The sequence below is a fragment of the Camellia sinensis genome, chromosome 5, assembly GCF_055761805.1.
Source record: "Camellia sinensis isolate YWXY chromosome 5, ASM5576180v1, whole genome shotgun sequence".
Taxonomy (NCBI): domain Eukaryota; kingdom Viridiplantae; phylum Streptophyta; class Magnoliopsida; order Ericales; family Theaceae; genus Camellia; species Camellia sinensis.
In genome coordinates this window covers 217,825,146-217,853,108 of record NC_138965.1, presented here as the reverse complement: position 1 = coordinate 217,853,108, position 27,963 = coordinate 217,825,146, and the positions used below count along the sequence as shown (strand labels likewise).

General features: G+C 34.2%; 1 protein-coding gene and 1 pseudogene across 1 annotated transcript; one reads left to right on the top strand and one right to left on the bottom strand.

The window, feature by feature from the left end:
* Window positions 1-105: 105 nt before the first annotated feature.
* Window positions 106-27,963, top strand: LOC114293731 (agamous-like MADS-box protein MADS4). The gene is made up of 8 exons (XM_028237857.2): window positions 106-503; window positions 4,778-4,856; window positions 23,844-23,911; window positions 24,034-24,133; window positions 24,924-24,965; window positions 25,058-25,099; window positions 26,058-26,194; window positions 27,683-27,963. The coding sequence occupies exons 1-8, from the start codon at window positions 319-321 to the stop codon at window positions 27,777-27,779; spliced, it is 750 nt and encodes a 249-aa protein (XP_028093658.2). The 5' UTR covers window positions 106-318; the 3' UTR covers window positions 27,780-27,963.
* On the bottom strand, window positions 6,811-8,109 carry LOC114293545 (AP2/ERF and B3 domain-containing transcription factor At1g50680 pseudogene; annotated as a pseudogene).

Genomic DNA, 27,963 nt, shown 5'->3' with positions numbered 1-27,963 from the left:
TAGAAATACAGTTCTTATTTCAGTTGGGTAAAAAATAAGAAAATCTAAAGTAGGAGAGAGAAAGAGAGAGTGTGTTAGAAAGAGAGAGAGAGAGAGAGAGAGAGAGAGAGAGAAGAGTTGTAACTTGTAACTTGTATAGACTCAAAAAGGGTGCACTCTGAAAATACATGTGGGCGTGTATGTATATATATAGCGATGCAAGGTAGGAAAAGCTAGAAAGCAAAGTGAGGTACTGAAAAAATTGTCTAGTAAGCTTCTTTTTTTTTTTTTTGGTTTGTGAGGAGTTTTTTGAAGTGAAAGAGAGATTAAAAAGGGAATATGGGGAGAGGTAGGGTTGAGCTGAAGAGGATAGAGAACAAGATCAACAGGCAAGTGACCTTCGCTAAACGAAGGAATGGCCTTTTGAAGAAAGCTTACGAGCTTTCCGTTCTCTGCGATGCTGAGGTCGCTCTGATCATCTTCTCCAATAGGGGAAAGCTCTATGAGTTCTGCAATAGCTCCAGGTATTCCACTATAATAGAACAAATTCCTCTTTTTCTCTCTCCTCTCTCATTCTCTCCCCCCCTCTCTCTCTCTCTAGGGTTCTATTTTTCTGTTTTGATTCTGCTTTTAGATCTAAGTCGCTCAATGAAAAAGAAAGAAAAAAAAGTAGTCGTGTTTCTTTTTTGTGATTTATTTCTTTGATCTTGAGCTTTTCCATTTTCATGAATGTTTCGGTGTTTTTAGAATTTCGTGCTTGTGTTGTTGTTAGATCTGCAAGTGGAAATCTTAAAACAACAAGTTTTTTTCCTTTTCTTTTCTTTTCTTTTTCATTTTCATTTCCTTGCTTTTTCTTTCTATTTAATTTGATTTTATTTGCTTTGCTTAAACTCCTAGACGTTTGCATTTGTTCTTTGTCTGATTTTGTGTTGAAATTATCTGATCCATTGCTTTTTAAGTTCAGTTAGCCGAAGAATCTAATTTGGAAAAAAAAAAAAATTTGGTAAGAAATGAGCTCTCCTAAAATATAGGAAAATGAAGGTGATTTTATGTTGCACATCATTTCAATTAGTTCAATTTCTTTTTCTCTCCACTACTTACTGTAGATTTGTTCAGTTTATAAGCCCCCCCCCCTTCTCTCTCTCTCTCTCTCTCTACATGCTTGTGTACATATATAAATATGAATTCAACAACTGTTTTGGTCTTCTTATTGGAGATTCTACCTGATCTTAGATTTGTATCTCAGAAATGGAAATTGGTTTTTTTTTTTTTTCATTTTTTTTATAATAAAAAGAATTGAATATAGGGCTAGATTGGAGATGTTTCATAACCTGCTTCTGCAAGTTTTTATTTATTTATTATTTTAAAATAATAATAAAAATATATAAGAAGAAGAAGAGGTTTGATCTCACAGTTTTCACTCAATCAGTCTATCTGAGTTCAGATCAGTCTTGAGTTGTGAGTGTACTCTCTCTCTCTCTCTCTCTCTCTCCTCCATTTCCTCAGTGAAGCCGATGTAGACATTTCTAAACCTGCATCTGATTTTAGGGTTTGAGCTTTCCAAAGTTGGGTGGAGTTAAGGTTTTTTTTTTGGTACAATGAGTTTAAAGCTTTTGTTCGCAGGATTAGTACCTCTCTCCTCTAAATATTGAAAATTTATATTAGTGGTATATATATATTTCTCCTCCAAATATTAAAAATTTATATTAGTGGTGTATATATATATTTCTGATTGCATATGATTCTGTTTGTAGTTGTTCTACTTCTATTTTTAAAAAAAAATTTTAAACATTTTTTTAATTAAAATTTTTAATCAATGAAAAAGTGGTAAGTGCACTTTTTGATTTTTTATAAAAAGATGTGTAAAAAAATAGAGAGGAGATATTGATTGATGTGACTTAAAAAAGATAAAAAGATGGGCTAAAATAGATTATGCCAAACAAAACTATTATATTTGTTTTGATCAGTAAAAAAGAATTTTTTTAAAAAATGAGAGATTATTGATACAAGGGCAGCACAACAATTTGATATATTTTCTGCTTAAGAGTTGCTACTGGTAAAACAAATACGACATTATTGAGATATTATTTTGTGTTTAAGAGTTGTTTCTTGATGCTGCGTTCTTGGTTATACAATTTTTAAAGGGTGAATTATATTAACAGTCCCTATAATTTAGGATTCGTGTTATTTTGATCTTTAATTTTTTAATTGTAATACATTTGAGTTTGAATTTTGGATCTTGTTCTAAACAAGGACAATTATTTTAATTTTTTTAAAATTATTTCTGCTCACTAAATATAAAATTATGTAAAATTGATAAATCTTTTACACATTTATTTTTTTTTTTTTGCCAAATTAATTATTAGTATGTGTTTGGATGATAATCATATAATAGATGATTGGGTGTTGCTCTTGGTGTCAACCTAGTTGGGATGAAGGGTAATACTATGATGCTCGATGCTCTTCGCCTTTGCTTTATTGATGTAATCCGTTTTTTGATGTCAATAAAGTTGTTTCCTTTGGCTTATCAAAAAAAATATAATAGAGGGTTGTTTTTGTTGATGATTTTCGATGGTTATCATGTAATAAATTGTTATATTTGTTGTTAACATATATTTTTTAATAATTATCATGTAATAGATGATTGTTAAGCTTTTAATAGATAGTTATCATGTAATAAATGGTTATATTTGTTGTTAATAAATATTTTTGGATGATTATCATGTAATAGATGGTTATTGTGCTTCCTTTATAGTGCCAATCTAGTTGGGATTGTTAAATTTAACTATGATGCTTTCTGCACTTCCATGCTTTGTTGATGTAATTTTGCATGTATTATGCTTTCTTCATCAATAAAGTTTTTGTTTTGCTAATAAAAAAAAAATTAGGTTTTTAATGTGTAATTGATATATCTAATATATGAAATGTTTTTAGTTTTGAATTTTTTAATTTAATGGATTGATTTAGTAATGATATCAAATTTGTTGTCGTATTTGACTTTTGAAAAAATAGAAATTAATTTAACGAAAATAAAAACAACCAACTATTACATAATCATCATCTAAATATATATTAAAAATTAATTTTGTAAAAATAAATAAATAAATATGTAAAAGATTTATCAATTTGATATAATTTTATTTTTGGTGAGTAGAAATAATTTTAAAAATTCAAAAATAATTTTTTGATATTTATTTTTGTCAAATTAGTTTATATTTTATCAAATTAACGACTTTGCTCTTGAAATTGTACAATGATATTTTCAATTGTCCTTATTTGAAACGAGATTCAAAATTAAGGATGAAATTGTACAATGATATTTTCAATTGTCCTTATTTGAAACGAGATTCAAAATTAAGGATTAAATGTGTGACAATTGAAAAGTCAAGAATTAAAATGACATAAATCCTAAACTATATAGACTGTTAGTATAATTTACCCATTTTAAAACCAAATAGATACACATTTGGCCAAATAAAGACAAAAAATGCTAGTTGGAATCAAACGGCACATATTCAATATGGTATAAAATTTGGTATGTTGATGGAGAATGTTGTTGTAATTAGGATTCATCGCTTTGCCATGGACACCGATGAATTTTTTGTGAGTTTCATTATTTAGGCGCTCAATTTTGAGATTTTGTTGCTTTTAAAAAGTTGTAACTTTAATTATTCTTAACTTAGAAGTTAGAATTCGATTATGTTGAATATGCTATTATCATAGCTGCCTAAACTATTAGTTTATTTTTATTTTTGTTTCAATATTTCCATTTTGATCATTTTCGTTCTTATTTCTACTTTTCTAGTTAAGTAATTGACAATTCCAATTGTTTCCTACCATATTAGGTTTGCTTTCATTATAAATGATTATTGTAAGCCTTAAGACTGATCAATAAAATTTTAAATTTATCCTATTTTATTCTAATCTTGGTTATTTTTTTGAGAATCATCAATTGTTAAGCCTTTATTATTGATGTTCTTTGTAAATTAACGAATCTAGAGAAGGATATTGCTTCCAGTATTTATCATTGAAACAACGGACTCAAAGAACATTACCTTATTTTCTTTATTTTGCATTTCCCACTGCATCACTTCTAGTGAAATAATCTGATTTTTATGACTAAATGACCATATCCTATATATCAGTGTGAAAGAAAGGATGCTTCATTTATTTATTTAAAAATATAAATTTCTGCAAATTACTATTTCACATCATCTCATATCCTTTTAAATGTGTGCGCCTTGTCTACACGCGTATGCATTGAATGTGTTAGCACTTCTTTACAAGCCCTACTCTCTCAAACCAAAGAGAAATGCAAACTAATGACTATCCAAAACAAAAAAACACAAAAATGCAAACTAATGGTTCCAGTCATGTTAGCGGTGTGTTCCAAAAATAGTCTGTTTGGATGTGGAATTTGTCAACCTTTTTGTAAAGGAGTTGTATTGTGGATTTCAAGTCTATTGTAAAAATAATATCTTAGGGACTTTCCTATGTAGAACCCTAACAAAGAATAAAATAAACCTAAATTTAAAAAATCCTTTAATAACGTGGGCAATTTTTTTGGTTGATAATTCTTTGGAATGATCGCTCATTTTTCATTTGAATTTATATCTTCTTTTTTTCTTTTTGAAATTGGTCTTTGTCTCTCCTACTAAACATTTTAAGTTTATGGGCAATTTTTTTGTTGATAATTCTTTGGAATGATCAGTTGTTCTTTATTTGAATTTATATCTCCTTTTTTCTTTTTGAAATAGGTCTTTGTCTCTCCTACTAAATATTTTAAGTTTATGTCCAGCATGCTCAAAACGCTTGAGAGGTACCAAAAGTGCAACTACGGAGCACCAGAGCCAAATGTATCAGCAAGGGAGGCCTTGGTAATTGTCTTGTTCAATATTAAATTTTAACATAGATTATAATCATTGCTACTCATGTTTCTACCCTATGGTTGCGTAACATAAAAACAATTAAGAAAATAAAGGATAAAAATGGTTTTCAACTTTTAATATTTTTCCATTTTTATCCTTTGTTTCTTATTCAATTGATATAACTTAGGTCAGCATAAATGTAGCTTTTAAACACATTTTTACTTCACCATGATTCCGAAAGAAAGGTGATCCCCCTTCCCCTCCACCTCCACTACCTCCTCTTCCTCCTTCTCCTTTTATAGGGAGCATCGTTGAATTGACCATTTTGCCACTCAACATAAGCCACATGACATGCGCAATTTCTATTAAAAAAAATCACAAAATGCATTATTGATTGGACCAAATTGAAACAAAATGCAAAATTTATGGGCAAAATCGAATCAATTGGAACTATTGGAGACCGAATTAATAAAACTAGAAAAATACAAGTCCACCTTCACACACACTTTTTCAAATATACAAAGGTAAAAAATTATAGTGCATTACAAACTTTTTCTTTGCCTAAATTAGTAGAATTAAATAATTCTCGGCACAAAAGAATCTTAGGTGTACTTTTAAGATAGCTTGTATTGATAAATATACTTGAAGCTTTTCTATCACTTTATATCACTCTGTATTACTTCGTGGTTATCAATAAAACTTTTTTGCTGATAAAAAAAAATATACTTGAAGCTTTAAAAATAGCATATATGCATATGATACAGCTTGGTAGTGATAAATTTGGCATACTACAAGCACTAAAAATAGTATATATGCATGACACAACTTAGTATCCATAAATATAGTACACTTGAAGCTTTTGTTTTTTTGGTTGGAGCTAGCATACTTGAAATCTTAAGAATAGCAATATATATATATTGATCGGCAAAATAAATCTTTATTGATAAGAAACATACAAAGTATGATAGAATATATCAATAAAGAGGAGTTTGAAACTAGTTCAAGCTCCAAGCACCAAGCTGGTGAGAAACCAGCACACAAAGCAAAACAAAACAAAATAAAAACAACAACTGATCCCAACTACAATGAACAAAACAAACTAGTTGCAGCCAATGAGCTGATTGCCACCACTCTGAGATGCTGAGTTGCAGCCATTGCAGTGAACAAAACAATCTAGTTGCAGCCATTGGAGAGAACAAAACAGCCAAATTAAAGCTGAACAAAACAATCTTCAAAGCAGCCAAATTAAGAATAGCAATATATGCATACAGCCTTTTAGACAAATTTAGCTTCCTCAAGGTGTCAAATGAAGAAAAAAACCTCAAAAGTAAAAAATAAAAATTGAGGGCTACTAAATAATCTCCAATAAGACCCAGACTTTTTTTTTTTTTTTTTTGAGCCGCTAAGAAAACAAATTTTATTATAACAAATTTTATTATAACGAAAAAGGAACACATAGCTTGGAAAGAAAATTGCATCATTGTCAAAGTTAAGCATCCTAACTAAGTTGGCACCCAAAACAAGACTAATCATGATCGGCTACTAAATCAAGACCCAGAGTTAATGATCAGCTACTAAATCAAGACATAGTGCGTTGAATTAATGTATTTGTACCTTGTTGCTTCATCAATGGAATTATTTTTGCTGATCAAAAGAAGAAAAAAAAAAGAAAAAGAGACAAGCAGGTTAATCGAATGAAATCAATTTTTGCATGAACTTGAGATGTGTTTGCTTAGTGTACTGTGAGGCATAATCATAAATTCTTTATTCAATACTAGTAATTTTGAGTTGATAAAAGCACACACATAAGACATGAAATTTATGTTGCCTAATGTGGTTTAGTTAATGTCACAAAGAACCAGATATTAGTTTATTAGTTGGATTTTCGTTTAATTTCACATGAAGACACATGAATAGATGTTCTTTATGATGCATTAGGGTTTCATATAGAAGACTTGTATTTGATAAAATGCATAATGTGTAATTCATTTTCAAACAAAACGAGTTCACTATTAATCAAAAACATTGACTTCACTATTAATCATAAGTTGCGTATAAATGTGTGCACAAAACACACCAAAACTCTGCTTCTAACAATTCCAACATTAACCTTAGATATAGTCTGAAAATTGCTCCAAAATCTTGACATGAATCATCAAACATATTAAGGACTATAACCATGGAACAATAAAAAGAAAAAAGGAATGGCCCTACAAAAAAAATTGACTCAATTGATGTCAACACCAAAAAGTCTTACACTTTTCTTCACATTTGGTGCTTCCACCAGTCCTGTAATCACCTTCTGATCCCCAAACTCTTCTTTCTCTTCCCTAAATAGCCTACAGTCAAAATATTGTCCCAACCCGTGACATAGATCTACTTGCATATCAACATTCTGGCCAATCCCCTCAACCACCCTATCAGTTCTTGCACCCCCGTTGTACCCTATATCGATTACATAGAAAGCCTGAGCTTCTTTCGCTTTTTCTTGACCCTCACATATGTAGAAAGCAATGATATCATTTGCTTTTAATTCCTTTTCCTTCACAAATCTATTCCAACCCTTTGTGAAGACAAAACTCTGGCTACTTTTCCAGTAACAATACCGAAATTTCCACAAACTCATCGACCTATCATAGAAAAAGAGATGCACCTCATCTACCTTCCCACCATCCGTGTTTTCTTCGGTGTTTTCAACAATGGGAGGGAAGTACTTAACTGCATATTTCTTTGGGACAACAAGCCTATTTAGCTTACTTACATCACTTGGTGTGAGTTCTTTTTGAAAAAGTAACTTACAAGAAAAGCCTGCATGGTCATGCATCCTCATTAGGTTGTGACCTATTTCATGTTCCCCCGTTTGGCTCCTCATAAAATCTGAAAATTTGGATGGATAGGATCCATCTCTGATCATGTTCAATATTGCTTCTGTACTATGAAAGCTTTGAAATTTAGGCTCATGAACAGTGATATTGGTCCATGAAAAGTTTCTGTGGTTGTCACCTGTACGAAGCTTGATGGATGCACTGTCATAGGCCATTGCAGCATCAATCTCAGATTTGAAGGTCCCTAGCCAAACCCTTTGGTGGTTGGCATAGATTTGTGCCCCCCAATGCCCGTTTGGCTGTGGCACAACACCTTTGAATTTTGATGGGAAATCAATATTGTCATTTTTTGGATGACTGGGGCTGATCCGATCAGAAATCTCCACAATCACATTCATTTTGACATCCTCAATCGTACTAAACATCTCTTCTTCCATTGTCAGCCTGTTGAAAAATGTGGTCCTAGTTTGAAATCAATAGAAAATAAACAAACGAACAAACAAAAAATTGAGAAAAACAATTAATTGATGTAATAAATAGACATGAACTATAAAATAATACATTAAACAGTTTTTTTTTTTTTTCAAATATACATTCCAATTTTTTTTACTGATAAAAAAAAGTTTCTGTGGGTAAAAAATTTATTGATAAAAATCAAAGTACAAGACGAATGATATAACATCAATAAAAAACACAAAATCATCACTCCCATCAACTCTCTTCTGACATCAACCACTACGAATTTCCATTGTCTAGTGACAAGCAACAGACCATCAAAGATAGCAACCCAATTATCATTTGATACATCTTCTCACCACCCCTGCGTCTACAAACCAATTGATGCACCAGATGATACCAGGCAATAAAACCCCTGTATCTCCACACACCCAGATATCTCCTCTGCTGCTCACATTAAATATATACTCCATAAACAACACATGAGATGAATATACATTGAAAAATAATAAAAATGTATCTATCTAGCAATCTGAAATATTGGAGACCTGAGAATACTGAAGGCAGACTTGTGATGAAGTCTTTATGGGTTGAAAGTTGAAACATTCAACATGGGTTGGAACTTGGGAGCAAGGCTAAGTAGGGTTTTAAAAACATGATGCTGAAACTGATAGAAAATATCAGAGAAAGAGGAGAGATGAAATATTTTGGGAGGAAATTTGGGGAGTAAATTTTCAATCAAGAGATTTTTTATGTTGGTAAGAAAAGGGCAAGTTTGTATGAGGAAGAGGAAATTCAGACACTTGGCTAAATTATTTGGTCTTGACAGCCAAGTAAATACCAAATATAACTAGACGTGTCCTAAATTAGGCAACGCCAGTAACTTTTTTGAAATTACCAAGAACTATCCTCTTGTCAACTGGTAGGATTGAATTTTCATTCCATTATTTTGGTAGTAATCTTATAATCTGATTTTGTTCACCCTAACTTATCGTATCACCAGCCTTTTCATTGATTTTTTGTAAATTGTATTTTTTTTTTTTTAATAAATTGACATACGGCACTTGGTCAATGCATTTTGGGGACTAAAGCTGAAAAATCTAAACACAAATATTATGTCACCAGATTTTACCATTTTTTTGTGTTTCTACTTTGTTGAATGTTTGTGATTGATTCCACATTTGAAAAAAATACAAATAAATAAGAAAAACATATATCTTGTCATATTGTATTTTTTTTTTTTTTTTTTTTTTTGATTAGCAAAAGAAAAATTGACTAGTGATAAATGTAGTGAAATATTTATCATATCTTGCCATATACATGTAGTGAAATAAAATGGTAACAAATATTGATTGGTGAAAAACTAATTCTATTTGAAATATTATGCATGAAAGTTCTAAAAGAGTTAGCTTTTTGTTTTATGGTTAAGATTTAGGGTTCGAAGTAGGCTGATAGCAACTAATAACAATCTTGTGATACATTTGACCTAAAAAATCATCATATAGATGACGAGTCTTGCATTCTTTGAGACTTGGCAAAACAAATTCTTATTCAAATTTAGAAGTCAAATTATGTGGTGATTCATGAAATTGCCCTTTGTCCCTTTTCTTAATTGACCTTAGCTCGATTAAAGTATTCTCACCACTTAAAAAAATCTATTGACCTTAACTCGATTAAAGTATTCTCACCACTAAAAAAATGGAGATTTTTTTAAGGACCGGACTTCTCTCAAGTCCTTAATCAGATTAGAGAGGTATTGTTAGGCCTCTTGAATCCATTTTTGGACCCTTTTTAATAATTCAAACCGTACACGTTTTGGAATTCGTTGAGTAAATCATCCTTACAAAAAATCAAGTCAATCAGATAATGGCAACCACGTGCTCGAATCAGTTTATTATGAAAAAATAAATAAATGGTAAGAAAATAAACGGTTCGTACAAAACTAATCTGAACACGTGATTATTGTTATCAAATTGACTTGATTGGGCTAGCTCATTGGTGCCAAGTTTGTTTGGTTTCAATAGCTATGTTCCTGATATATTTGTGTTCATTATATATAATCCTCTTTTGTTTGCTGATCACAAAAAAAAAAAATTGACTTGATTTTTTGCAAGAATAATATACTCGATGAATATTAAAATATGAATAATTTAAATTATCGAAACGGGACTCAAAAGTAGAACCAATAGGCCCAAATAGCAAACCCAATCTTTTTTTAAAAAAACAAAAAAACGATTTTTCAAGACTCCAGGCATAGCAACACCCAACAACAACAACAAAAATTTAGACTACTATCTTTTTCACTTTATTTTGCTTTGGTTGTTGCCTTCCATGCATATATTTAGTTGTCAATGCCACGCACGTGGTTCAATTGCTTTCCCATCTTATTTCATTTGATTGTTATTACTTTTGTTGAACTGGGGTAGAGGTTGTTTGAATGAAAAATTATTAGTTTGTCATGAAGCGTCCTGTAGTTATAGGTCAATTATAAATGTTTATGTTTTTTTATATTTTTAAATTATCTAATACAAAATTATGAACTCCATCACTTCCACCAATTACAATGCATGTGGAGCGTCACATGGCACTGCTTCTTGACCAATCAATAATTTCTCTGTTTGCATGGAGAAGTTATTAGTTAGTCTTTGGGGCACTGTTACGTGGTGCCCCAATGGTGTTGTGATTGGTAGAGAATGAAGCTCATGAATTTGTGTTGAGTGATTGAGGAATATGAGAGGATATAATGAATTGTGATTGGTGTAGAGTATGGTCACATGGCGCCCTAAGACCAACTAATAATTTTTATTTTGCATAGGAGTTTTTAAGAGACTTGTAATTTTTTTTTTATCGACAAAAAAAACTTTATTAATCACGTCAAACATATATACAATATGAATAACATCAATAAAGCGAAAGGAAAGGGCAAAAAGCATCACAAAACTTTTCTTTATCCCAATTATGTTGACATTACGAGAAACATCCTACCATATACTAGCTCAAGCCAAAGGGTTGGGGGGAAACCAAACCAATGAACAAGAAAAACACAATCATCTCAAGGCACCAAACAGAACTACCAGCAATCAAACACAAACAAACACCAGAAACAGTCCAAGAATCCTGCAGCCCCTGCAAACAACAGTGCTGCTAAGCACCTCCACCCTATCACATTCAACTCATAAAGACCCAATATAACTCTTGACTTGCTGAAAGTTATTGGTGCATCATTCTTAATTAATGACGTTGCTTTCAACTATTAACTATATGTCAGTAGTAGTACTTGTTTAGTACTTTTGAGCCTATAAGGAGAATTATTGACTATGTCAGGTGTTTATAAACGTACTAGTTAGTACGTTAAGTACGTTTAAGCCTACTTGTCTACAAGGAATTTTCTTTTTTTTTTTTTTTTTTTTTTTTTTTTTTTTTGTTCCTAATGTAACAAAAGGTTATGGTAATTGTTAGTAAAAATTTGATTTGGATCAAACAGATAAGGAAGAGTTGATAGGAAAATTAATTTTTACAAATAAACAAACTGATCAAGTAATGTGGTTGATGTCTTATGCCTTGACAGATTGAAAGACTTTTTTGAAAGTTATTATGTGAAAAAACAAATGCAAACAAAATGAAATTCGGTTGAATAACGCTCAAACTTATCACTTAATTTCAAGAATTAAATTACAAATCTAAAAATGATTATAATCGACAGGGCCAAACTGTATACAAACGCTAAATTACAGATGAATTACTCCTAAATTAAGATAGACTACTTCTGGATTTCACATGAATTGTGAATTTTGTTAAAGACCCTTCTCTTGTATCTCCCTTGGTCTTTTATAGGCATATTTTCAAATGAAAACTGCCCAAAGCAGTTCTTCAAAACAGTTATTCAATAAATGAAAAACCAACCCATAGTTCCTTGAATCAATCCACATTCTTAGCATAAAGTCCCACATGTTCACCTTTCAACTTGTCACCAAGGAGTGCCTCCCCATGTTCCACTTTTCTTTCCTTGGTGCTATGGCCCACTATTCTTCGAATCACCTCCTTTAGTTTCCAAATCCCATGTTGTTCCGGAGCCATGATACTATGATCCACGTTGTCATTTTCCTCCCACGCAAGCTTAAAACACTACTAGCAATAATAATAATAATAATAATAATAATAATAATATAATTATGACCATAGTAAATTTTTGAAGATGATTATGATCTGAATTGACCGATCAAAATCGACAGGTCACAATGAATGAAGTTAGATTGGCCATAATTGACAAGTTACAATCAATTAACGAGACTTGGCCATAATAGATAAGCCATAGTCGATTGACAATTATTGTTTGGTGTCAACAATAATATGGAAATTCATGCTATTGCATGCACTAGAAAGACAACACAGTTGCTGGTGGATTAGATTCATTTTAATTTTAATTTCTTTTTTAGAAGGTGAATATTTTTTTTTTATAATTGTTTGAGTATTATTAGAAGATGAGTGATCAATATGATAGGTTTTGCAATAAAAGGTTAGTAAGATGCATTTGTAGAGCAAACCCGCTCACCCTTTTCACTTATTCCCCAGATAGCATTTTACAAATTTCTATAAACCCCTTGTGTAGTGGTCTAGTTTACGAGAATGAAGTTGAAATTGAATGGTTATTTCATCGTAATATCCAATTTTATGTTTAGTTTGGTAAAAATGAAAAGACTTTACATTGGAAACGAAGTACCACTCATTAATTTAGGAAAATGGTCAGGGAGGTCAAAGAATACTCTAAAACTCAATCTCCCAAACCAAATACTACCTTAAGGCCTTTTGTGAATCTCTCATTTGCAGCAAATCGAAATTTAACAAAAATTAAATTGTTACATGTGGTTGATTTTTATGTTCTCTTTTTTTAATTGGCAAAAAAAGAAGATTGTATTGATGAAAAAGGTACAACAAATACAACAATGATAGAGGCCAGTGGAGATTGCATCATTGTTTGAGGGGCACATCCCAACTGCTGCATCATTACACGTGGTTGATTTTGCTTCTTCAATTAACAACATCGTATGATTCAGTGTCAAACTGTTCGTTTAACTCCAACTGTACCACCAATTACATTTTTATCCACATCACAATTCAAATTTTGGATATTTTTCTGACCAAATAGCATCAGTGAAAAATCATTGGCCTTTAGAGTACTTTATTAGTGAACCTTAGATATCAAGTACTTCAGCTTATTGTAATGCCATTGAAAAGTTTTTTTGAAACAGCCAAAGAGAAATTTTATTAATAATGATCAAGCAAATATATTGACAATTATCAACAAAAAGACAAAGATCATTAGCTAACACCACCCACAGTTAGTAAGACACTAACCCAAGGGATAGCACAATACTGCTTGACCCAAGGAAGGAAATCTACTCTCCAAACTCCGCATCAGTAGCCCAGAACAAATCTATATCAACAGCAAAGAGCTCTATATCAGCAGCCCATAACAAATCTACTCTCTAAACTCCATCTTAGTTGTCTCAGATTGGTCAAGAAGTCTTGTATAGTGAAATGAAAATCCTTGAATCTTTGGTTCAGCCACAGTGCAACTCTAATTTTAATCAAATCACACAAGTTCTCCAACTGAAGTGTAGCAGATTCGAAAATGCACTCATATCTAAGCTTCCACAGTAACCATAGGACAGTCAAGGGAATGACCTTCCATATCAATTTTGCTTTTTTGTTCAATTTATCACATTCCCACCAATGAAATACAGCTTCCACAGAACCTGGTAGAGCCCCTTGCAAATCCCACCAATCCATCATTGCAGCCCAAACCTTCCATGCAAAATGACAATGTAGCAGCACATGGCAGGTAAATTCAATCTTAGCTTTACAAAAAAACACAGAGGGCTAGAGCATTAGCTTGAATCACTCTAATTTTCTAAAGAAAGTCTGCTGTCTTGACTCTGTTTTTCCAGGCTAACCAACAGAAAAATTGAACCTTTGGAGGTGCAAATTTGTTCCAGACAAACTTATAAGTAATAACGGAGGGACCAAGGGAGTCAATTTCACTCGATAGACATAGGAGACAGAAAACAGACCAGATCTTGCAGCTAACCAGACTAGATTGTCCTCCAGATCATCACATAAACTAGTGACACACATTAGAAGCACTTTGAGCCTACTTACTTCCCTTTCTTTCCAGTCATACAACCTTCTTCTAAATTGAAAGTTCCAATTCCCTAAAGCAACCCTCCTGTTATATATTGATCTCAGGGTTTCCTCCTTCTTCGTCACCAATCCATAAAGAATAGGGAATTCATCTTTCAAGCAATAATTGCTACACCATTTGTCCTTCCAGAAGTTGGTTCTTTTACCATCCCCTACCTTGACATCTCAGACTATTACTCCTCTTTGGTATGGAGATGATTCCTTTCCACACATATGAGTATTTGCTGCTTGAGATAGAAGAAGAACACCAGCTTTTAACATCTAAATTATACTTGCTGTAAATAATCTTTCTCCACAAAGCATCTTTCTCTATGCCAAATCTCCACTGCATTTTAATAACATATAATCATTTACCAACCTAACTCTCCTAATGCCTAAGCCCCTCCTGCTTCACTCTTTGTTAATTCATCCAATTTAACCCGGTGAATTGGTTTTCTTGACTCTCACTCTTCCCAAAGGAAAACAGCTTGCAATTTCTCAAATTCTCTTGCTATCCCTATAGGCATTTTAAATAAAGATAGATAGAATAGTGGCAAGGCAGAGGTCACAAACTTTAATAGAGTGAGCCTCCATGAGAATGATAGTAGTTTCCTTTTCTATCCTGCTAGTTTGCTTCTGACTTTATCAAGAACTAGCTTCCAAGTTGCCTTCTTATTTAGGTTAGCCCCCAAAGGCATATCCAAATACTTCAAAGGAAATGCCTTGGATTTACAATGTAACTTAGCTACAAATCTGGATAAAGACTCCTCAGGTATATTAACTCCACACACCTGGCCCTTATGATAGTTTATTTTCAGCCTAGAAATCAATTCAAAACACCTTACGACGCTCTTGATATTGCACATGTCCATCTCCTCAGCTTCACTGAACAATATAGAATCATCTACAAATTGTAAATGTGATAACAACACTCCACTAAAACCAACCTTCACCCAATTAATCAGGTCACTCTGTTGTGCTCCTGACATAAGTAAATTAAGGCCCTCAGCTGTAATGTTGAACAAAAATAGAGACAAAGGGTCATATTTTCATAAGCCCTTTTGAGGGAAAAACTTCTCTATTGGTGAACCATTAACTAACACAGAAAGTTTGGCAGAGGTGACACATTCTTTTATCCAACTAATCCATTTTGCTCCAAACCCAAAATTCAAGAGCATAGATGATAAGTAGCACCAATTTACAGAATCAAAAGCCTTTTTCAAAATCAAGCTTGATAATCACTCCCCTCATTTTGATTTTTCTCCATCTATCCACTACTTAATTAGCAATTAAAACACCACCCATAATGTTTTTACCTCCGATGAAAGCTGATTGTGTATCACTGGTGATGTGAGTAAGCACTCCTTTTAGTCTACTTGATAGAACTTTTGCTAGAACTTTATATACTGAACCAACTAGGCTTATTGGTCTATAGTCTCCAAGCTCAACAGGATTTTCAACCTTTGGTATTAGTGAAATAAAGGAGCTATTAATTCCTAAAACCAACTTTTCGTTCCTATGAAATTCCTTAAAAAACTTCAAATATTTTCCAAACTTTTGAAAATAAGCCAAGTTAAAACCATTTGACCCAGTGTCTTATTGCCATCACAGTCCTTCACAGCAGCTTTGATTTCTGCCTCTGAAAATTCTATTTCCAATCTTTCAAATCCAGGGCATTCATGAACTGATTTAAACTGACCACCTTGCTTGGGTCTACCTCTCCAATCCTCTGTGTACTGCTTTCTGAAGTGGTTATAGATTACTTGCCTAACATGAGCAGGATCTTCATACACAACATTCCCAACAAAAATTGAAGAGATCTCATTTTTACTTTGTCTACCCTTGGCCATCACATGGAAAAATCTGGTATTTCTATCACCTTTCAAGTTCCAATTGAGCCTTGATTTTTGCAACCACAACCACTCAACCATTTTGCTTAACCTCCATACTTGATCTCTGACTACTCCTCTTCTGTCTTTTTCTGTATTATCTAGGTCTCTAGACTCTGCAGATAAACCCAAAAGATGCATTTCCTCTTCTGCTTCCTTTAATTGCACATTCACACTCTCAAATACCTCTTTATGCCATTTTTTTAATTCTACCTTCAATATTTTAAGCTTCTTTTGTAGGACAAAACCAGCCCAGCCTTTAACTTCAGCCTCCTTCCAGGTCTTCTCCACAAAAGCTGGAAAACTTGGATGTAGACTCCAAGCATTAATGATTCTAAAAGGCTTAGGACCCTAGTCCCATTTATCTTCCATTAGCAACAGAGAGCAGTGATTAGAAATGAGCCTTGGGAGACCCCATAGCTTTAAATTGAACACCTCCAACCATTCAGGATCCACTAACACCCTATTTATTCTACTCCACTTTTCTCCTGCTAGTGAGTTACACCAAGTATATTTTCTGCCAAGTAATGATAGATCATAAACTTCACATTTGTCAATAAATTCATTGAACTCTTTGTAGACGCGCTCTCGGGCCTCACTACAGTTCGGACTCAATTTGTGTCACGGTCCTGTATCTAATCTCGTAGAGTGCAATGCAAGACCGATGATTCATCAAAGAGTCCAAATCTGGCAAATCGTTTTGGAAAACAGATTTTTTAGAAAGAAGTGTCAAACATGGACTGCTTTGCCAGATACAGAGTCGCCACCTAAATATTTTATTTTTGAAAAATTTAGGAAACCCTGACTCGTTGCCTAAGGCCATGTGTCCGTCATCACCAAAGTTGCCTCGGCTCGGGAACTTGGGTACAATTGGGGAAGGTCACTTCGTGAGCACCCCCGCTCGCCCGATCAAAGATCGGCCTCTACTAACCATGATATCGAGTTTTGAAAATATTATGCGTTCTTATTCCGGTTATTAGCCTAGATTTACTATGTGATGCACACAGCATACAAGTATACACTAGATCGCCTGAATTGGAACGAAACATCTCATGTTTATTTTAAAAAACGGTTTAGTACTCGCAAGTAGGCTAAAATGTGGATTTGTCACCCTCAGGTGGGCTTAGAAAACAAGATGATTTGCCACTATCTAGTGGGCTTAAAACTCGCATTTAATGAATTATTTCAATTCGGATAACCCAACCTTCACTCACAGGTATTCAGGCAGGTATATCACATAAGCAATTAACCTCATGGTAAGCATGCTATCATGGCAGTCACTCACACACATGCAAGGATGCTAAAGCATAAAACTTACTGAGTACTCCGAGCCAAAACAGAAACTAGGTTAGAAATCTATGCATGATCCTAACTATATAGAAATGCCTAATGCAACACATGCAAAATGCAACTAAGATAGGCTCGGCTATTCTAAAGATGGCATATGAAATACTATAACTAACAAGTATTCAACTTGGAATTGAAATACAAATGCAGTTAGTATGATGCGCCGAGCCCGGTGCATGCAAGACAGATGAATGAATGCGAACATGCTATCATACTGTATGCTAATTGAAACATGCCCTAATCTAACCATCATAAGCTGGTAAATAAAAGGGAGAAAGACGTGGGGTTGGAAGACATACATCACATGTACGCACACTTATTACAACATTGTCCTTGCTCGAAGGGTCCGAAAGAATAATATAGTCCGAATGATAATACAGTCCGAAATGAATAATTAAATATTACAAAATCCTAATTAATTAACAAATTAATCTAGGAAAGCGAGTAAATTAGCATGCAAGCCTATGGACTGCCTCAGCTTTGTTCCGAATGATGGGAGATATATGCTTGAGTTGCCTGGTGTGGAAATCCATTGCGATGCCCCAATTCGCCTGCAATTAATGCCAGAATGCTGTGCAAGGCTTTAGAAAGCTGCTGATTTCTGATTTGCTACAACAGAGAGCAAGAAACGGGCATGGCAAAGTATTTTCACATATATATGCACACCTCGATCCTCGTGCCATCAATCACGCATCTCGATGCATGATGGTCGAGGAGTCGAATTGCACAACTCAATGTAAAATGAATGCACATGGAAATACAACAACGCCTAAACTCTATCATGGGTAATCCGGAGTGTCGGCGACCGGGAATTCTGACACGTTCCGTCACTCGGAGTACGAAACGTCCCTCGTTTCCCGTGCTCGGGCTAACTCCTATCCCAAACACAATGCAAATGAGATGGCATACACAATGCGACTAACATACAACCTAGCATACGCAATACTATGAAATGGCATACACAATACTCGATGTAACATGGCATACACAAAGCTCTAACACGCAACCTAGCATACGCAATGCTATGAATTGAAAAGGCATACACAATGCATAATGGACTTACACCAACATGAGTGGACCTCAGCCACACACACATCAGTGGCCATGAGATAAAAATGAGACAACCGAAATGCGTGCACACATGCACGCATACCGAGGACCGAACCTAAGGTATCAAATGCCACTCTACCAAAGCATGGCAAGGGATGAAAGATGGCCTATGAACATGTAATTTCCAGCATTATAATATGATGCTAAATGATCCCGAAACATGGAAATATGGCACCCGATGCGTGGAATGAGCCCAAAACTCAAAACTAGTCCAATGCATTGAACCACAAGTATACAAAGCAAGCATTATTTGATCATGAAGTCTAAAGACAGAGCCAAGGAAGTCCCAAAACATGCACATTTCCAGTTTAAAGCATGGCCAAAAGATACTAACATGATGGACTAAAATAGCATGCAACATTAGTTAGCAAGCATGGGTTACATGGCACGTATATGAAGCAAATGAGAACTCATCAAACCAGCCAAAAATAGTGAATAAAACATATCAAAATATACCCAAATAATCACTGAAATGCAGCCAATGCATGCAAAAATGAGGGGCTTCTTTGGAAGGCCGTTCAAGGGGTTGTTAAGCACATACAAGATAGACACTTAGCATGGCTAAACCAACTCTGAAAATGAGTTATGACAACCCTAAAACTCACAAAATTGGCCCTAAAATCAGTCAAGGAAGCATACGATGAAAGGCCCCCTCAAAAGGCCTTGAATGGAATTGTTCTACACATGCACTATAAACATAAAATATGATCAAAAGGGCTCCAGACAGACCTAAGGAAGACCTTAAAACCCATAAAATTAGGCCCAAAAAGTGACTTCAATGCATGTAAAATAAAGCCCCTTTGGAAAGCCAATGATGCTAGTAAAGAAAATGAGGGGTGAGAGGGCCACCCCTCTATGATTTCAAAGCTCAAAACCTCATCAAAGCCACTAAAAATCTCCTGAATTTCAATGGCTAAGAGGCCAAAACAAGTCCAATGCGAATGCTCTAATGCATAGCCCTAAATATGAAGGAATGAAGCATGCAAGGTAGGAGATGACTCCAAACAGAAAAGTGACCTCAAGAAAACTTAAAGAGGAGGTCAAAACAAGGCTTTCTCTAGTTTATAAAAAATCTCGAAAAAGTTCACAAGTAAGGCTAAAGTATGATGCAAAAATGGCCCTAAAAGAGAGATAGAGAGTAATGGGAAGTAGATGACCTCAAACAGTAAAGTTCCCTTAAACAAAGTTAAAGAGGAGCTCAAAATATGACACTTTCTAGTTTATGACAAAGCCCAGAAATATTTGCAAGTGAAGCTAATTAATGAAGCAAAAAAATGCAAGTTTAAGGGAAATAAACACTTACCCTTGAAGAGCCGACCTCCAGCAGCTTTTGGACCAAGTTGGTGAGCTTTCAACCTCTGCAAATGAATTCCAAGGTGCTGGAATGGATGATGGAGGTGTGGTGCTAAGGGTTGTAGTGCAAATGGACCAAGAAAATTAGGATTTTGGAGCTTGGAATAGTAACAATGGAGGATGGAGGTTATAAGCCTTAAGCAAAAGTGTTCAACCCTTCAACAAGAAGCCAAGCCTCTCCTTTATAGAGGAGAAGCTTCAAAATATCCAAAAAGGTCCCAAGTATCCTCCATACACGTATATGGAGGATACACCAAATGGTCTCCAGCTGGCACAGCTAGACTACACTCAGAAAAAGCAAAAAGCAAGAAGCAGGCCGGCCAGTTCAAGTGGCTGGCAGGCCACCCCCCCTGGTCGGCCGACCAGGGGTCAAAAGGTTCAAGCAAAATTGCAGGTCGGCCTACCCAGAAAGGTGGCCTCCTAGATAAGTAGAACAGAGCTATGTAGAGAAAAACCAGAAAATGTGACCCAAGAGAGAGAAAATCTAGCTTTTAAGTAAGGTTCAAAAGGATCAAGATGAATTTCTGGCCGGCCTACCCATATTGGTGGCATTCCAGATGAGCACAACACAAAAGTGGTATGAAAAGCCAGAAAATGTGGCTCACAAGTGAGAAAAATCAGCTTTTTGTCAGAAAAATCGGCTTTTGGAGAGAGAAAATGAGAAAATTGACTTTTTAGGGGAAAAGATGGCCGGCCACCATCCTACCACCTCCCTAACAATGAAAATAGGGTCTCTACCAAAAAAGGACCAAAACGGATGCAAAACGAAGGTTCGGGGGCCAAAACGCGTGGTTCGGGGCCCCGAAAACAGACTGCTCGGCACCGGAAGTGGCGTATGACCACGAAGGTGGTCTCCAGGGCCACAGTGTTCCTCTAAAGGGAGGAAATAAGATGTGTGCCAAAAACCGGAGCAAACGGAGGTAGTTAAGCGGTTTCGAACCGAGGCACACGGCCGACGGCTCCGAAAACCAGAAACTAGGCTCCAAACGGGAAAAGTGTCCTACGACCACGAAACGTAGCCTACGGCCACTAAGAGATGGTCTACGAGACCTCTCCCTTCCTTCGGGAAGAGAAAACAGGATCTAGTTCGCAAACCGAGGCAAGGCACGAAAAGAGCCTCGAAGTCCGGAAGCAAGGCTCTCAGCCGAGACTCTGAAACCTCAGAACAAGCACAATATGCAACATCACCGAGCGCTCAACTGGTGACGTCTAAGTCTTAAGGTCGGTAAAAAATGGGGTGTCTACACTCTTTCATTCTTTTATCTCTTCTAAAGCAACCCCTATGCTTTTTATTTCATTAAAATCTCTACACAAACACCATGGGTTAGAAAACTCCCTCTTAAGCTTTAACAAGCAATCTCACAGCTTTCCCCTATTTCCCACTTCATTAGGTGCATATATATTAAGTATAACACAATTAAAAGAAGAAAATAAAGTACTTGAGAGCAAAATGAATCTTCTATTGCAACAACACTCCTTCAGTTAAAATACCTCTGGATCTTATATGCAGAGAAGTTCCCCAGCTAGGCCTTCAAAGTCCACAGCCAAATATTCCATTTTGTTTCTTGCCCACATTCCTCACACTTCCTTTTTTACTATTGTAGATTTTTTGGTTTCCTGAAATAAAGCTACAACAACATTTTTTCCTTCAGAATTTTCCTTATCTTCCCCCTCTTTTCCTGTCTACGTGTTCCTCTAATATTCCAAGATAGGATCTTCATAGTAATTAAATATACACCTATAAGCCTCCTTCAATGGATACAATTTAGGCTACTGTACCATTACCCCTTTCTATCCTTCTTATATCTTTAACTTCAAGTTCTACAATCTTTTTTAGAACTTCAGCTTTCTTTCCATTTATTTCCACACCCAATAATTTTCCCATCTGCAAACATGTTTGTGCCTCATCCAAGATTCTTTTGTCTCTATCCCCTCCACTGTCAATTGAAGCTAACAGTGAGGCTTCAGCTACAGACGCTCTAAGTAGAGCTCTTTTTGGGGCTGATTTGCTTATTGATGCACCCTTCAATCCCATTCTTTTTTCCAAACCGAAGAAACCCTTTTTTAGCCAGATATAACTGATCTTTTCTTTTCCTTTTGGCTTTTGCCTTACTTTTGCTTTTCAAGGCTACAGACCTGTACTTTGAGCTGACATCCTGTGTCTGAGAAACACTGAACTCTCTAATCTCATGCCCAGCACCAACAACTCTTTTGTTTACATGGGCATCACAGAGCAAAAGCCCAAACTGAACTTCATTCAGCCCACCCAACTCATGATTCAAATTATTGTGGCCCAAAACCACTTCCAAACTCAGCCCAGTCCTATTTAGACTTGAGCCACTTAAACTTCTCATAAAACCAGACGTGTAAACTTGCCTATCATGACCCTAATTAGCTGGCTTTGAGTCATTAAATGCACTGCCACCAGTTCTTTGCATGCTTCTGTCTCGAGCTCCTTACCCACTATGCTGCATGACCCTGCCACTTCCATATCACTCTTCCATTGTGATCCTTTGTCCACCTCTATTACACTGTCATCCCCACGTGTCTTCATTCATTTGGCCTCAATTTTGTATTGTTCAAATCCCTGAGCTGACTCACCTCCTATGGGGTGACTTGACTCATCAATGTGGTTCTGTAATGGCTTACCATCTCTATTAGAGTCATGATCCTCCTCCTCTTTATCTGAGCTATGATCCTTCTCTTCATCTTGATGCTTCTAACGTCTGCAGCACTGATTGATTGTTTTTGTTACTACTACCTGATCTTCCAAGACTCTCACTGGATGAGAAGACTGCTTAGACTCCAAGTTGATAACCTTGTTAATAGGTTCCATGCACTTGGTGATTATCCTAAGTTTACCATAATCGAAAGACTGAGGCATGAATTCAGCACCTTCAATAACTTCTCCCCATAAGCTACCAATCTTAATTAAATTGGACCTATTCCATAAATGTAATGGAATGCCATAACAGCTAATTCATACTAGTCTCTCATGTGCAAGAGCTAGCTTTGGCCTCCATTGGATGATGTCTTCACACCTATCTTCAATAATATCTTTGATGGCCTTCAATTTTGTCTCCATTTCCTCCTTGAACTTAAAGGATAACACTTCTCGTTATCCACCTTTTCTAACTTCAAACCCATCTATTCCTCTTTCATTAAGTTCAATCTTCAAACTAATGTTAACATATTTGACTTTTAGATGAACTACAAAACTGTTATAGAGCCACCCATTACCATACTCCTCTACCTTTACTATAACAGAATCACTGCCCATTTCCTAAACGCCTCTTACTACGTCTGCAAATGTCTTCTTAGTGGTGAAAGGATATGGGCCTCTTTGAACCTCCTCTCTGGGGTGTGGTTGTTGTGGTTTTTGAAAATGGAATCACCCCTGCTCTCTGTTTCTTTCAAACTCAACAAATTTCACGCCTAACTTTTTATCATACCCATAAACCATGAGCTTTTTGCACTACTACCTTTGCTGCTACTTCACAACTATATCTTACAAATCCAAATATATGCAAAAACTCAATGAATATGCATGCTAAACTCCATTACATTCAAGTTTATTTATTAATGTATTTGATTTTATTTTTTTTTTAATTTATTTCAATGTTATTGGGCTATAGCACTTCTAATGTAAACCTAATTTTGATCATTTGTGAACAATTTATATACTCTGATGTTGTGTTCTGTTAACATTTAGAACCCAAAACTGAGAAGACAACAAGCACTCACAAGTTGAGCTTGATAGTATTATTGTTTCTAGTGTTGGGCATTCAGTGCTTTCCATGATCTTCCCACATAAATTGTTTTAACTGTGGTTATAGGAGTTGAGTAGTCAGCAGGAGTATTTGAAACTTAAAGCACGTTACGAAGCCCTCCAACGATCCCAAAGGTAACTTTTTTGTTTTTTTGGTTTTTTTATCAGCAAAAAATAAATACAATTTGTTGATTAAGGTTGTTTACTTGAAAGGGTTAGAATATTTATGATAATTTTCTTTAACTGGAACATGTTAGGAATCTCCTGGGTGAGGATCTTGGCCCCCTAAACAGCAAGGAGCTTGAGTCACTGGAAAGGCAGCTTGATATGTCATTGAAGCATATCAGATCGACACGGGTACTTGATCTTCCCACTGTAAATTGAGATTAGACAGCATTCTCTGCCATGGCAGCCTTAAAATCATTTATAGAGTATTCACTTGTCATGGATAATTTCATAGAGTTTTAAGTGTCAAACGTTTTTTGCAAATTTAAACATGAAATAACAAATAATTGTCTAAATAATAAGTCTATATATACATAATTAAATCACTAAAATATAAAAACAAATAAATAAAAATGTATAGGTCAGCATGATGGGATTCTATAAAAATAGGAGTAATAAGCATGGTCAAGCGTAAAAAGGGTTTTACTTCAGAAACTTGGCCAGTACTGGAAATTTTATATTGAATTGAGAACTAAAACTGAGGTGATTTTAATTTTAACATGATCCAGAGTTTATGACTAGACTTTTATTGAGAAAATTAAAGTGATTCAAATTTATTTTAAGTGTATGTCTCACTATATAAGAATTGAATCCGAATCCTACATTATCATTCTGCGTGCATAAATTATGGGTATTTAACTTTTCTGTTTATCATGCTTAACCAAACAAAAACTATTTCTAAAAATGATTAACCAAGCAAATTGCATACGAAATCTATTTCTAAAAAGTACTAAAAATTAGTTTGGTGAAAATAAACACCAAAAAGCTGTTTTTGAATTTTCAAACATTATTTTTGTACAAAAAATAATAATAACATAAAAATTATGAGGTTTTTATTTTATTTTTTTATTATTATTTTTAAAAATTGTTTTTAGAGATATACTAGTTTAGAAATTTTGAATCCCTCTATTTCTGCCTGCAGACCCAGTACATGCTGGATCAGCTCACAGATCTTCAAAGAAAGGTACATGAAAAGATTGTGAAGCTTCCTTCTTATTTACTTATTGCAGATTCCTCACCAACTTCATCCATCTGTTTCAATTTCTTAAATTGCAGGAACACGCCCTTAATGAAGCAAACAATACACTGAAACAAAGGGTATGCACCTACATTCTTGATGTCGAATTAATAATCAGAAGATATATTTATTTATTTTACCTATATAGAAAGAAATCACATAAATATGCACATGTGATGGGGATCACCACCCACAATAACAATGATCACAAATTTATTTTTCTTTGGTTTTTTTTTTTTTTTCTTTTTTGTTTTTTGGGCACATAGTTTTATTGCTTCTAGTAAAAATACAAAGTATTTAGAAAAAATGCATAAAAAAAATTGCTCACCTGTAATGTAAATTTAAATTGGGGGTGATATGGGTAACCCCAAAATAAATTTAATCAACACATTTTAATTATGAGCATTTTGTAAATATTTTTTTTGAATATTTTTAGAACTGTTGGCATTTTTTAAAAATGGCATACCTTATGTATCCTACTAATCACGACTATCTAACAAACGCATATAATTTTTTTTTTTTTTTTAATCTATGCATAGCATTGCTGCTAATTGATGTGTATTTGACTTTTTTTTCTTTTTTCTTTTTTTTCTTCAGATTTACATATACCATCAAGATTAACCTCATAAAGTGATATAATATTTGTTATAATGTGTCATTTTCAAATATGTACTCTTCAATTTATTTTTATTTTTTTTTATGGATGCATAGCATTGCTGCTAATTGATGTGTGCTTGACTTTTTTCCCCACTCGCTTGATTCTTATACTATCAGAACTCACATACGATACCAAATCAGACAATTGGGAATCGTGATAGTCACCTAGGAAATCTTATGCACAGAGTATGAAATCTTAGTATATATCCATGCATACTTATTAAATATTATAACTATTCAACTACATATTTTAAGTCTGGAATTTAATTTTCGTCTCTCACTGTATCAAATGAATTGACTAAACACTTGCAACTGAAAGAGTATTATGGCTTTTTATAAATAAATAATCTCCGTTGAGTTTTTGGGTGGTGCTTTTGCCAGCTGTTGGGAGGAAATCCAATAAATTCACTCCAATGGAATCTAAGTGCACAAGATGTGGGCTACGGCAGACAACCAGTTCAGCCTCAGGGTGACACCTTCTTTCACCCCTTGGAGTGTGAACCCACATTACAAATTGGGTATGTCCAAATAACATTTATCTTTGGTTTCAATTTCTTTTATTTTTTTATTTCACTGCAGATTATTTAAAATGATCTAAATAAATATATTTTTTTAACATTTCATAAAAAAATGTGCAAAGTGATAAAAAAAAAAAAGTAATATGACCCAAATAAAATAAAAATAAAAAGATATGTCCAGGTAAGAAATGTCAAACAATCCCTAAATTATTATGGCGCATAATCTTATAGCTTGTTTTAATTTTTAAATACAAATGTTATCTTTTTAGAAAAAATATTCATTAAAAAAAAAAGTGTTGACAATTTGAATCGAGCTGATGACATGATTTTCTATGATATAGTTTCTCAGGTTGAGGAATTTTATTTTAGAAGTTAGGTCTTTTGATCTTTAATTGCCGCATTTTGGAGCTTGTATAGCTTTTCTTTTAATTATAAAATGGTTACGTACGCAATATATATATAGATAACTTTTTGGAATTGAAGTGAAATTTCTGGTTTCAAATTATAATGGTTACTTCAACAAATTCCTAGTTTCAAATTATGATGAAGTGAAATTTCTATTAGTTTGTCATGCAGATATTAGCAAAGGGGTTTCACACAAAATAAAATTGATTCATCTTCTTATTCCCATATGTATAAGTACAGAAAGTAGACAGTTAGAAGGGTAATCATATTTTGATGCACTCTTAGTCGCACGAACGTGTCTTAAATCTTGTGTTTCAAGATTCTCACAACATTGTGTAGTTGAGAGTGCATTAAAAAAAAATATATATTGGGAATTCAATTAGGCAAGAGATTCTCAAATCTCAAATCTCTATGTTTTCTATCTTTTGAGATTGTGTTTGGATTATAGATTTAGGTAGAGATTTAAAAATAAAAAGGAAACAAATGAGACAAATACCAATGAAATATAACATAATGAATAATGTTATATGTATCAATCAGTGTACTAATTAGTATACTAACAAATGATGTGGCATAATTTTAAAAGTTTTGGATATTTGTAACTTGTATAATGGATGGGGTGAATAATAATATCAAAATACTAATTATTACACTAATTGATTTATGTAACCACTGATAATATAATTTTTTTCTTCATTTCTCATTTCATTTTTAAATTCCTAACCAAACACAACACATAAATGTTTGGGGGATAAGGAGACCAAGAGATTTGAAGACAAAACAATCTCATTCCTGCAGATACCATATGAATGTTTACCAATCTACCTCATTTTTGGTGTTTTGGACAATTTGTCTTCCTCTCCTTCGACTTGTTTTGGCTTCTTACTTCTTGTTGGTCTCTTGCTAACTTTTCTTCTTTTGGGCCTCGGTTAGCACATGATTAGCGGAGTTTAGGTGCCAACATAAGTGGATGTGTTCTTTTCGCATTGATGTTTTCTTGCTTGTTCTTTTGTTTTTTGTTTCTGTTAATAAATAATGAAAATTTGTGTCCTTGATGATTAATTGTTTTTCATTGAATTTCAGATACCAGAATGATCCAATAACAGCGGCGGCGGCGGCGGCGGCGGCGGCAGCAGGGCCGAGTGTGAATAATTACATGCCAGGATGGTTGCCATGTTAAGCAGTAGAGAACAACCAACCAGCCATGGTATGCATATTCCTCTCCTAGGAATCCATCCAATCAGTTTGTTTTAGTTTTTTGTATGTTTGTTTGACGATTTGAACTTGTTATGGTTTGGATCTTTGGAAAACCATGGACAATTATTATATTAAAACTCCGAATCCTTGGAGAACTATTTCTATAA